Source organism: Balaenoptera borealis (assembly GCF_965194805.1).
Source record: "Balaenoptera borealis genome assembly, chromosome: 15".
Classification (NCBI taxonomy): Eukaryota; Metazoa; Chordata; class Mammalia; order Artiodactyla; family Balaenopteridae; genus Balaenoptera; species Balaenoptera borealis.
The window spans coordinates 46,601,942-46,615,749 of record NC_138871.1 but is presented as its reverse complement, the minus strand read 5'-3'; the positions used below and the strand labels follow the sequence as shown (position 1 = coordinate 46,615,749).

Here is a 13,808-nt window from a genome sequence, read left to right as displayed (position 1 = left end):
TGTATTACAAACCATCATGGCGGTGATCCATATTACAGCATGTCCTATATCATAAGCATTTGTTAAAAATCTTGGGACTAACACTTGACTGCTTCCCACTGGGAGGTTCAGGCTTCTCAGAATTCTTGTAAATATCTTTAAAAAGAAAAAAAAAAGAATTAATAATAAATACTTACAGATATCAAATAACTCATTAAATAACCTAAGTGTTACATATTAGTGTTGCTATATTGAATATATATTCTCATTTGATTGGTTTTTAAGCAAAATGACATACTGTTTAGTAATTTGCTTTATTCCTTAGGAATTTCATATAAATATCTGTACACTTTCTTTAATGACACTCTGAGGTCACAGGCATGTGACTATGAAGCACCCATATCCATGTATTCCAAAATTGGCAAATGAGACTTAAACATAAAAAGGCAAAATGTAGATAACTGTAGTTCAATGTGAAATATTTTGACTACTTTCTGCCTCCCTAAACGCACATAAAATTATTTTTCCTATGCTCTCATTCCAAGCCAAGGATGCACAAAACACAAATATCTTCTGGCTGATTACTCTCCCTCTCAAAATTTTACCATTGACTTTACCCCCTAAGAATCTGCATTTTAATCTGTCATTTAATAACTGTATTTTAATACAATTAGATTTATTTTTTAAATCTGTCGTTAAATATGTCAGATATGGCGGGGCTAAAGATTGGGGAAATTTACTTTTCCTTCTTAGTTTCTATTGGCCAGCAACAGAGAAAGACAGCACAAGCAAAGGCAATCAGAGCATATGCCTTCTGCTGCTCCCCAGCTCTGCTCTACTGTCAGTGTGCACATCAGAACAACCCGGATGTTCCACAACAGCCTTCTTGAAGCTCCACAGATGATTCTACCGCAGGTGAAACGACACCGAATATGCAATACTGCACCTAGAGACATTTTCTAGCTTTACTTACTCTAGGAAAGTATACAATGTGATTTTAAAAGTGGGGAACACTCTAGAAGAACAATCAAATACAGTACACCAAATTCGTTGGAAGGGATGAATGTATGACACCCTGAATAATAGTGTTAGTACTTTCTAAATTACTTCCTCTGAAACTTATAGTTCATGTCCTGCATAGGTAAGACAAAATAATCAAACATTTATGATAGCTTGATATGATCCAATTACTTTTTGAAAATAAACGATCTATCCTTTAAATTACTTATGTTTTTACTAACAGTCAAAAAATATTTTATGTGGTGCTAGAAATAAGAATACAAAACACACTTCTTAAAGACATAAAGATGATGTCAGTGCTATTGTATATGTTCAAATGTTCTTAATTACCTTTGGTACATAAGGATCCCAATCTATGTACCCTATATTATCTGTAGCCAATCGAGCAAAGAGATTTACTAGTTGCTGAAAGTAAACCAAAAAAAAGACAGTTAATACATTTGTTGTTTTTAAGGGTCACAGTCACACCCCTTATCCATTTATTCTTTTCAGAACAATCACTATGGGCACAACTGAATTTAATACTTGATTTATGACTCAGTTTTTTCAAATCTCCAAATTTAAGTTCTGATTCTCGTCACCCATTTAAAAATCAGTTGCAGTTGAAATGCTTATTCAAAAAGGGAAATGACAAAGCATCATCCACAGTGCAAAGAGAAAAATAAGTTTTAATCAAACACACATGTAGAAAACATCCACCAGGTGTCCAGCGCCATGCGAGTAAGGGTACAAAAGGAAATAAACAACAGGGTTTTACTCTTCATGCATTTCACAGTACAAGTATATACTTTCAGATATTGATAAAACCAAAATAAAGAATATTTTGAAAATAAAGAATATAACCAAAATGAATATTCTACTTCTCTTAGAATACAGCAAATAAAATTCTAAAAAACTGACTACAACACTGCTAATAGCCAATTCTAAAGAACTGAAGTCACTTATCAAATGATCCAATATATTTACTTCCAAACTAAAAAGTATATAAGAAAAAATGGGATACTCACCCCCTCCCACTGTGGGAGATTTTGCACTGAAACCCAAAGGCCAATTAATTCATCAAACCAAAGTCTGAAGAAGAAAAATGTTGTTATGAATAGCAAGTGATTTATAGCAAGTGGTTCAAAGCCAGGTATCCTTTGTATTTTTTTAATCTATTATTCTTACTGATAACTACACAACCTAGAAAAAATAATACTGAAAGTTACAAACTTACTGGAAAAAGAACTACTTTTGTCTGAATATTCCCCTTTCAATTTATTTATGCTAAAAAGAATAATCTCATCAAATTTCTACTTCATTGTTAAATAATTGTCTACCCCTATCTAACACCGTTTACAAGTTTCTCCTTCCTCTCCCGACCTTTTTGCTTTAATGCTTTCCCGTTACTACCTGTTCCTGCAACTCTCCCTTACTCTCTTTTAACAGGCCAACTAGTAATTACACCATTAACTAGCACTACAGTAAATGCTCCATAAAAGAAATGAGCCACAAAGTGTTAGGAGCAATTAAATTATAGTGGTGGAAACTCTCAACTTAAAGAAACATTGGATTGGCCAAAAAGTAACATCTTACAGAAAAACCCGAATGAACTCTTTGGCCAACCCAATAGAAGAGAATACAGGGGCAAGAAAACATCTGAATATTATTAACCAATCTTTACAAATGTCAAAGAAATTACAAGTTTTTAATTAAAATTAAAATTTCATAAACATACAGCTAGATACAAAATTTCTGATTTGACTGAAATAAAAGATTTGACATCTCACTATAGAAAACATGCTGGGGGAGTGGGAGGGTTAAGCATGAACCCATAATATACTGATAATTACTATGATCCTTCCAGTCTTTTCTTCATACCTTTTACTTTTTTCATAAAAGTACAATCTAAATATTTTCATTCTTGGGTTTATGATATACCTGTAGTCATCCAAGAAAAAAACAGTTCTTAAAAACAGTGAAAAGACTAGAACAAGTTAAAAAAAAAAAAAAAGACCAAAGAAAAACTATGCTACACATGATGAGGGTTAAAACCAAGGTTTAGAAAAACACTTTTCCCTTCCCTAAACTCTATGCAATTTAACATTTCCACCACTGCCTATTTATTGAAATTTTCAACCCCTTTTTGTACTTATTATTCTTTCTCTCCCAATATCTTAAATTAAAGCCCACATCTTACTTGGCTTGACATACAAGCATTATTCTCTCTTTATTTGCAATCCTATATTTAACTGTTTTAGCCTTCACACACACACTTCAAGTATAAGAAACATAATGGTTGAGTTGATAAATTTTTTACTTATTATTGCTTTAATAGTTTGCACATGTATATACATACATACATATATATGTGTGTGTATATATATGCATGTATTCCCTACTATATTCTAGAATTTGTCAAGATATATATATATATATATATATATATATACTTACTTAAAACCTTTATGATGAAGTTCTGGAGAAAGGGAGGTAGGAAGAAATATTTCAAAATAAGTGATGGCCTTTTGCATCGTTACATCAAAAGGGCACATTAATGGCCGCCATTCTTCTAGCATCTCAGCTGTGGCATCTGCTGGAAAATACCTAATAAAGAAGGTTTTCATGTATCTGATCGTTGGCTAAACGCTCTACATCATTATATGACTGACAAAAAAGGAGGAGAAGGCGAAGATATTCATGAGATAATATCACACACTACCAATGTGTGTGATATTACCAACAAGAAACACACATTTTTACAACTCTAAAATAAACAGCCTATCACACTTAGATAAATTTTCTTGTCTATGGACTTGAGAAAATGTTATTGAGTTGGCCAAAGAGTTCGTTCAGGTTTTTCTGTAAGATGGCTGAACAAACTTTCTGGCCAACCCAACATAAAGTTGATAAACCTCAGATAAAATACAAAGTCATTCAAATCACCTACAAACTTAAACATGATTGTTGTATTTTTTCATCCTATGTGCTGTGTAATAGCAATAGAAAAAAAAATGTCTTATCATAGGGAATCCAGTCTATATAAGAAATGTATAATCAGCAAAGTGAGCAAGAGAACATTAGCCCAGGAACCTCTAGGCACCTTAGGAACAAACCATTTACCCTCATTGGACCAGAGGTTCCCAGGTTGATGTTCTCTTTCTCACTTTGCTGATTATACATTTCTTCCTATATACAAGAGAGGATTGGGCTAGATGATCGAGTCCTACAGGCTCTAACATTGTAAAATTCTATGAAATGGGCAGGAGCATCCCTGGGGTATAGAAGATTTAGAAAAATAAAATCTGAAGTGTGCAGACACACACAAAATGAAGGTAAATGGATAAGGAGGACCCATTATCCATTTGGGTATGGAATGGATACCCAAATGGGTAGGCAACTGGGGTTTAAAATAATGAAAAGCATATGAAAATTTATGATTTGGGTATGGCCCAAAAAGTTAGTAAACCCTTTCAAATATACTTGGAGGTTTGGCCTATACATCATATTATTAATCTTATTATATCTTTATACATCTGTGTTATTAGAATCACACTTCATTCCTTTATGTGAAAAATAAAATTACATTTCTAGTTATTCTTCTGTTGAGTTCATCGAGCATTTATGTACCAGATCATTGTGCAACAGGTTAGAATTAAAAAAATTTTTAAAGGCAGAATATATTCATATATTCTACCTTCAAAGATCTCATACATTGATTCCCCTTCCTAATTTTTCAGAATCAACTGTTAGCCTAGTAATCCAAAACAAAAGCTTGGGCATTCTATGAATTATCTAAGAACCTAAAAACCAGTAAGTACCTCAGTGATGATCAAGTTTCACAAAATGACACTGCTCATTGGTGGCTTATTGAATGACTCAGGTTAGATCTTAAGCCTCTTAAAAGGAGACATTTTATATCTTGAAAATACATTTGCCCAAGACTGAGTAGTGTAGGAGGTCAGCAACAAGTATCTGATCTATAAAATAACTTTAACTCATATTACATATGAGTCATTATGATAAATATACGAATTTCCATTCAAAAGAATTCACTGCATTCATAGCAGAAGTATGTCTTAGAACAGCCTGATAAACAAGAATGAAAAAATAGTTCAAGTCCACACAACTGGACTTTAATTAAACTAAATTCCATCCATATTCATCTTTAAACATAAGAATATGGGATATTCAAAGTCAAATATTTTACTGAAACAGAACACAGTAGAAAAAAACTTATGCGCCATCTTATTATTAGTCATTTTAATATAAGACCTACAAGGCTCATTTTGGAAAATATTTTTGATCTGAGTAACAATACTCTAGGAAAACCTTCCAGATGAAGCCAGTTATACGTACATTATTGCATTCTTACTTTATAATGGGTGACTGACACCCACACCACTTAAAAATTTCTAAATTTATAAATGAAATCTGAAAAGTTCAGTTGAAGAGCTGGAGATGATATGTTGTGCCCAGTGACTAACATCACAATATCAGAGACTAGTTATACCTCTAAATTCCTCTTCAAAGCATACTAAAGATGGGGAAAAGCCCACAGAAACAATAAGAGGCTTTATAAATTGAGAAGCTACTTACGGTCGGCAGCTTTTCACGAGTGTTTTGAGAACATTTTCTACAGAACTGGGGGGAAAAAATCCATTTGATAAATTAGGTTGGTGTATTTTAAGAACACATCTTTAATAAATATCTCTAAGATACACTCATACATTTAGATATTATCTGTGTATATGGAATAACTAATCCTTCTCTTTCATACAGACAAAACTCTAACGATTAACTACCCTAAACTCTGTAATCTACTCCTCCCTTTTGCTCATTCTATGCAGTGAAAAAAAGGGAAGAAAACTAGAGAAAGGGCAAATCATCTTCGATCTTTACAAAGTGGGCAGCAATGACCATATAACTATCAATACATCAAGAAGTATGTTCAGTGGCTTCAAATACTAATTTTAAATTTTTATTAAAGTGCTTTTACATCAAAAAACAAACAGCAAAGTCTGGTGTGCTTCTATCAGCAACTACCAGAAACCAGTTTTCTGTAACCTACTGATGAGAGTTTTATAACCCTCCAAGGCACTTTATTGTGAACAACGATTATCAAAATAATAAGCAACTGCCACCTTTCTGACCAGCTACTTAAAAAGTTAGCTGAGGAACATTAAAAGCTGTAACTTAAAAAAAAAAAAAAAAAAAAAGCTGTAACTTATTTTCCAACTTGTAGGTGGTTCAAGTGAATTTAGGAAAACAACATAAATATTTGTATATGAACTTATAATAAACACTTCTACTTTAATGAAAAGGCTAGTGTGTACTGGTTTAAACACACATCACCAGAATGGATATTTAAAATTTTAACTAGACCACAGTCAAAAGAGGTCAAATGCAAATTAACAAAACAAAGGGTAATTTTGAACTGGAATTTTAAAATAAATGTGTGACTACTTACAATATGATGTATAAAAGTAAAAATAAAACAAGTCCCCAAATCTCAAGAGAAAAAATTATGGGGGAAAGGGGTAACTTTCAGGCAGTGCTTCCACCTGACACTTTCTCATTAAGGTGCTTGAAATTCTTAAGTCCAGAAGTCTATCCAATTTCTCTGAAAGCTTAAGAACTAATTTGCAAAGAAATTCCAAGGAATAACACAAACCAAACTCAACACAAGTAATCAGTGTACTATATAACCAAGAGAGAAAACTATAATTTCATTACTTGAAGCAGTAAGAATCCTCTTTAATTTCAAAAGTACTCAGAAAAAAATTAACTGAAGAGGAAACTGGGTTACAACTCATGAGATAATTCTAAAATAAAAAAGATGACCATACGGCCAGAGAGTCATCGTGGAGCATTTTCTCTGATTATCAAAGAGAGATGTTACCTTCTCTCACAAAAAAAACTCATCAATTCGGAAACAGAGTTTAAGTGAGGGAACATCTAAGTTTGCCTAGTTAAAAAAAAAAGGAGGGGGAGGGGAGCAAACTTCTCTCCAACTACATTTACAACTCCCTGAAGACCACAACTATGATTTTTACTTCTGGGCATTTCCAAAGTGCTTATAACAAGGCTGTGTTCATTTACATATATACATATATTATAAATATATTTATATATTTATTTATTTACAAAGCTCTATAAACATTTTCTATCAGGACAACAAAGAACATCGATCTTTGGATCTTCTTTTAGTTTGGACCAAAGAACCAACTTAGAAACAAATTTTAGAATTCATAGGTAAGATCTGAAGATTCATCTAGTTCCAAACGAAATAAGACATCAACTTAAATGCAGATTTTAAAAAAGATAATTCTAAAATGGTAAACTTATGGTCCAAGGAAATAAGCAGAAGATCTATAATTCTACCAGTTACTAATGTTTGTGTTCATGTTACATTTACTTTTAACTGTTTCTGTGGCAGCTTGTTTGAGAGTACAACACAGAAAACCTGCTATTTTCACTGGTAATTTTTCTATTCTACCAACAAACTTCCATATAATGTCAAAAATGATTCTAGAAAGCAAGTCATAAAAGGCTGCATAGCTACATGTTTTCTCCAGTTCCCTTCACTCTTCAGAAGAATAGGAGGTTAATTATAAGACTTGATAGCTGTCACTTCACTCATTAGAGGAATAGGGTGTGTGGGAATGTGATTTAATTCATCTAAATAAAGTCAGTTTCAACCCCTCCTTATATATAAGGCCTGTGCCATTGGATTTATACTCTTTATCCAGAAAAGGGTACAATCTCTCTAACCTGTGATATCTGTGTAGTGACCTTTTGTGATTCTTGTAATCTCTCAAGATGAAGGGAACAATGTTTCTGTTTAAAAATAAAATAAAAGGTTAAGGCTAGATGCTACTAGATTATATTTCACTAATTTTTAGAGGGAGTGAATAATCACTAAAAACTTTTCCAATTGTTGGAAATTTCTAACACTAAAGTGACAATTCAAAACACTTTTTTTTTTTTTAATCAAAAGGGATCTACAGAGGGACTAAGTTTTGGGTGGGTTTTCTCATACCCTATTTCCTCTTAGTAAACGCATGTTAGCTTGAAAAGAAAGCCACAGTATATCATGTAATGAATGGTTCACAGCCTGGGCTTAGAGTCAGACGGATCTGAATTTGAAAACCTGTCCTGCTACTTACTAGTAGCGCAGTATTATAGCCTCATATCTATATAAGAGCTGTTACAAAAATTAAATAAGATAATGTAAAGAATGCAGTTACCTGGCCCAGAATTAAGCACAATAAATGTTAACTACAATTATTATTTCATATCTGGCCAAAATAAATTATATTTTCAATCTCCTTAAGAACGAAAATTTGTACTCATTTTGCTTTTACATTTATTCTACTGCCTCTGAGAAGCTATTAATTTACATTTAGGAAATTGCATCAAAATAGGAAAGTCCTTCCCCAGCTGCCACCCTATTTATCAGGGCAGAAAGTAAGTTCTTGTCCCAGTTCTTGAGCTCTTGTCCCAGTTTCAACAAATGACTCTGTGTGAATTTTCCTCTCTGGGAGGCAATTTCCTTATGATGATGTTCTTTATGATTCCGTATGTTAATAAAGTATGCCAAATAAATACTCGAGTACTTAAGTATGCCTTAGGTTAATAAATGCCAAATATGTAGCAGAGAAGCCTGAGGAAAGCCAAAAGCCTTAGCCTCCAGTTACTGAGATAGTGGACTTATATAAACCTGGAGGTTTACGATTCCTACCTCCTTAGCCTTACCTAACTGTCAGGACAATATTCACTTCTAAACCAGAGAAATGTACAGCAAATGACAAATTCAAGATGAGAGTAGTGTGGACTGCCCATGGCCAGAAGTATGTTCAGCTTCACTTCACAATTCTTGAACTAAAATTTAACTTCAGAGTAATCATATTTACTTTTTTATACATGAACTGGGAAACTATAACCCTGGTCTATTCTACATAACTCTGTCTCAACCTCCTTGTAACTTAATATATCAGTTTTTTCCTAAATCCAAACAAATCCACCATCAGTTAGTCAAACACTATCCATCTCATATCTAATCTTACAAAATCTAATACTGCTTAGTTAAATCAGCAGTCACTTTTCACAGCCACTTCACAAAAAATTAGGTTTAAGATAATTTTACCTGAGGACAGCCTAAATAAATTATAACATCTTCATCACTGATGTAGCATTAACATGGGTTTTTCATACAATTACTTCAAGAAAAAAGTATGCCTCTATGGCAAGTAAATGTTAAGAAATTGTAATGATTCTGACCACTCGTGTAAAAAGAGTGTGTATAATTGCTACAAGTGATGACAAGCCTGATCAATGTGAACTGAGTATTTTTTAAATTGCTTTAAAAAGAGCAGTTTCTAGAGAAAGATCATTGTAGCACAACTTTTGAAAGAAGCACTATCAAAGTCATTAATAAAAATTAATAAAATCAACCACTTATTCTCTAATTTCCAAATAAAAATAGAATTTTTTAAAAAGCAAATAGAATGTTCCTCAAATACCATTTTTTTTTTGCAAAAAAGAAGAAGGAGGAGAGGACAGAGAAGAAAATAGGGGAAAGGAGAAGAAAGTTTAATAATCCTTGCTTCAAACAATGGAAACAGCTTTTAAAATCATGTTGAAATGCATGGCATTCTAAGCAGTAGTTTCAATAAAGACAAACACATAAGGCACATGAGTTTAAGACTTGAAAGACAAACAGTTAACAAATGAAGCAAGCTTTCACTTTTGATTATAAAAGTGGTATTCTAAAAATAGTTATGAACACATGCAGTCAGCTGACAAAACTGTTTCAAAATGTGTCAGAATACATTTAAGATGAAAATACTCAAAATACTAACTCCAAAAGCATGCCATATTAAAGGGCTCCTTAAGGAATTTTCTGAAATAAAATGTTTGTAAAAAGTCACACTTCTATCCCTGGGCTATTAACACTTGCTATAATATTAAAATCAAGGCAAGTGTGATGAATAAAGTCCAAGAACCAAAGAATCTGAAAATCTTTCAAAGTTAATTGTTGTAACTATATACAGTGTGACCTGAATGGAAATATGGTAACAGGTACTCCTTTCAAAAGGAGAGGTAAAATATGATAATAACAGTAAAAAGTTTAAAGCAAATTAGAGAAAATGAATAAAGAATTAATTACAATTCTGAAAAACTGTTTTAAGTACCATTTTTTCTACCTTTTTTTTTTTTTTAACAGAAGAGACATTAAGTTTCAAATTTTGTCCTACAGTGCTGCCTCTCACGAAGAAAGTGCCCCCTCAGAAGCAGTTCCAGGGGCTTCCCTGGTGGCACAGTGGTTGAGAGTCTGCCTGCCAATGCAGGAGACACGGGTTCGAGCCCTGGTCTGGGAAGATCCCACATGCCGCGGAGCAGCTGGGCCCGTGAGCCACAACTACTGAGCCTGCGTGTCTGGAGCTTGTGCTCCGCAACAAGAGAGGCCGCGACAGTGAGAGGCCCGCGCACCGCGATGAAGAGTGGCCCCTGCTTGCCGCAACTAGAGAAAGCCCTCGCACAGAAACGAAGACCCAACACAGCCAAAAATAAATATAAATAAAGAAATTGACACTTTACTTTAAAAAAAAAAAAAGTAGTTCCAGATGCCCAGTGTTCTTTCTGATCCCTTCAAACTGGAACAACACATCATCATTTTTAAAAACAGGCTGGGGCTTCCCTGGTGGCGCAGTGGTTGAGAATCTGCCTGCTAATGCAGGGGACACGGGTTTGAGCCCTGGTCTGGGAGGATCCCACATGCCGCGGAGCAACTAGGCCCGTGAGCCACAATTACTGAGCCTGCGCGTCTGGAGCCTGTGCTCCGCAACAAGAGAGGCCACGATAGTGAGAGGCCCGCGCACCGCGATGAAGAGTGGCCCCCGCTCACCGCAACTAGAGAAAGCCCTCGCACAGAAACGAAGACCCAACACAGCCATAAATAAATAAATAAAATAAACCCAAAGTTTAAAAAAAAAAACCTGTCATCTTTAAAAAATAATAATAATAAAAAAAATAAAAACAGGCTGCATCAACAGAGCTGCACTTCACAATGTGTGCTCCTTTTAGCGGATGCACACAGTCCTGTGTGTAAGTGCTCCAAGCCACTAGGCCAATAGAGTTCATCTTCTTGGAGCATCAGTTTTAGTCAAGAGATACATATGGAAGAAATTTTTACTTATGAAAGCATTACTTAATAAGCCTAATAAAGATATGAATGTTTAAGATAAAATGTAAAAATTCCAAGAAATTTCTCACACCACACCTCTTAAGAAACATCTTTGGGGAAAGGGAAGGACGTAGTAAATGGACAATCTGAGAAGCACTGGAACAGGAAAAAGAATACTGGTTTGGAAACTAAAAGACCTGGATCTTACAGAATTAAAAACAGAAAAAAAGAAAGCAAGAAGTGCTGGACCAGTGGTAAGAAAACAGGAGGGACTGATAAATGAGGCAGGAAACTTTAACTTGCATGGATGCAGGCTAAGAGGACAGCAAATCCATAAGCCTCTAACCACATGCAGGGCGCATTCTGGAAATGTAAGGGACATTTTTAACTATCACAATCGGGGGGAGGACTCACTGGACTTTTAGTGATTAAAAGCCAGCTATATTAGATATCCTGCAATTCATGGAATAGCCAGACTCAATAAAAAATTATTACTGCAAGACTTTCAAATGTCCCAATGCACGGTTATACAGGTTAAAAATTCTTGAACCTAAAAGTTAACTGCTTTAAACATTAACTATTTTTCACACAGTTTTAATAGACATCGAATCTCTAGGAATACAACTAACATGTAAATTGAAGGAAGGCTGTACTTTGGCTGAAAATTTTACCTACGGTTATTCATGATTCCTGAAAGGAAAAGAAAAATTACAGCATAATGGCAATTCCAGTTGCCCCACTTGATTTGCCAAAACCAAATCCCTGTGCATGTGTAGTTTTCATACAAATATGTAACTAAGATTGAAGATTGCTTTAACAGTCTTAGAACCAAGTGTCACTACACTTGCAATTAGCTGATTCACAAAGAATGAGAATGTCAGAGAATTTAATAATTTTGTTGTTAAAGTGCTTCATGTTTTTCTGGAATGTCATCCTTATTTTGGTAGGGCACAAAAGACAAGTTATGTTGTGAAAATTACACATTGACATTGTTTATTTTGGCAAAAGTCTGCTGCACAAATTCTCTATGGCTTCATATATTAATGTTTCTTTTCCTAATTCATCCTTTGCCTATTTCTTTCACATGTAATAATGTTTAAAAATAATGTTTTGTAATACTAAGTAACTACACCATCCCACATAATTACATAAAGAATTACTGTGACACTATGTTATAAATAAGGCCAGCTCACCTGCAATAGTATCTTACTTCTTTTTTTTCCCAGTCAGTAGTCTGAAATTAAAGTTATTTCTCTCTCTCTCTCATCATATTTAAGTAAGTGTGGCCTGTTATTCTGTATCCTAGCACTCGTTTTTATTTCAATGTCCACTAACAATGCTGCTCTTACATTTTCTTATACTTCTGATACAGAATGTTTTGACCTTTTTACTTTTAAACCCAAACTTACTTATTATAAGTAGATGCAAAATCTGAATACCATACTATTTGGTTTTTTAAAAATATTTATTTATTTATTTTTGGCTGCGTCAGGTCTTAGTTGTGGCACGCGGGTTCAGTAGTTATGGCGTGTGGGCTTAGCTGCCCCGTGGCATGTGGGATCTTAGCTCCCCAACCAGGAATCAAACCCACGTCCCCTGCATTGAAAGGTGGATTCTTAACCACTGGACCACCAGAGAAGTTCCCCATACTGTGTTTTTTAGCATAATAGTGCATGCATGTTTGAAATATATATTGCTTTATAATAAACTACTTTCCCATTATTTCTTTTATGGTTAAAACATTATTTATATTTATTTTTGAGTGTAGAAAGGTCATGTTATTTATGAATTTCATTTTAGAATAGTTATCTATAGAATACAAAAGTCTATTAGAGTTAAGAGTCACGCTGTAAACCAAGTGAAGATTTCATCAAAGACTTGATGTCTCTTCAAAAGACCAAGAACAGCCATGGTGAAACTTTTAAGGAAGGTTTCCATAACAGCAAGGATGATGTGAAGCTTCAGGAAATGACATGGTAATTAGTATCAAGATGCAGGGGAGGAACTATAAACAATGATTGACACTAACAGTAATAAGCGTTAACAAAATTTCCTGGAAAACAATGGCATCGCTGAAGAGGAAAGCCATAGATATTTATTAATAACGACACAGTACTTAAAAAAAAAGTGGCTGCCTTTGCAAAGTTACACCTGTCAGGGCAGGAAGTGTGACACTTGGTTATAAAGAAGTAAAAGAAATGCTGAAGAAGAAATTACTGAAGGAATAGCTTTCCCTCCCCCATGATTTACCAAAGACTTTCAGAGGCAGTCAAAAAATGAGCCAGGAAAATTTTAGAAAGATAACTGATTTTGAACTCCATTTAAAGGTCCCTGAAATCTATGAAATGGTGATTCTAGTCAAAAGTTCAATGGGCTCAGGACTTCCCTGGTGGCTCAGTGGCTGAGAATCCGTCTGCCCATGCAGGGGACACGGGTTCAATCCCTGGTCCAGGAAGATCCCACATGCCGCGGAGCAACTAAGCCTGTGCACCACAACTACTGAGCTTGTACTCTAGAGCCCACGAGCCACAACTACTGAGCCTGCATGCTGCAACTACTGAAGCCTGCGCGCCTAGAGGCTGTGCTCCACAACAAGAGAAGCCACTGCAATGAGAAGCCTGCACACCTCAACGAAGAGTAG

General features: G+C 34.5%; 1 protein-coding gene across 3 annotated transcripts in view; it reads right to left on the bottom strand.

The window, feature by feature from the left end:
• The window catches only part of PSME4 (proteasome activator subunit 4), a 97,182-nt gene that overhangs the window by 55,211 nt on the left and 28,163 nt on the right, over window positions 1–13,808 (bottom strand). For all 3 annotated transcript variants that reach the window (XM_082357952.1, XM_082357950.1, XM_082357951.1), the window contains exons 4-8: window positions 5,578–5,622; window positions 3,436–3,585; window positions 2,007–2,070; window positions 1,330–1,404; window positions 13–135 (exon numbers count right to left, since the gene is read on the bottom strand). In XM_082357952.1, coding sequence (XP_082214078.1) covers window positions 13–135; window positions 1,330–1,404; window positions 2,007–2,070; window positions 3,436–3,585; window positions 5,578–5,622 — 457 coding nt within the window. The remainder of the gene's footprint in view (window positions 1–12; window positions 136–1,329; window positions 1,405–2,006; window positions 2,071–3,435; window positions 3,586–5,577; window positions 5,623–13,808) is intronic.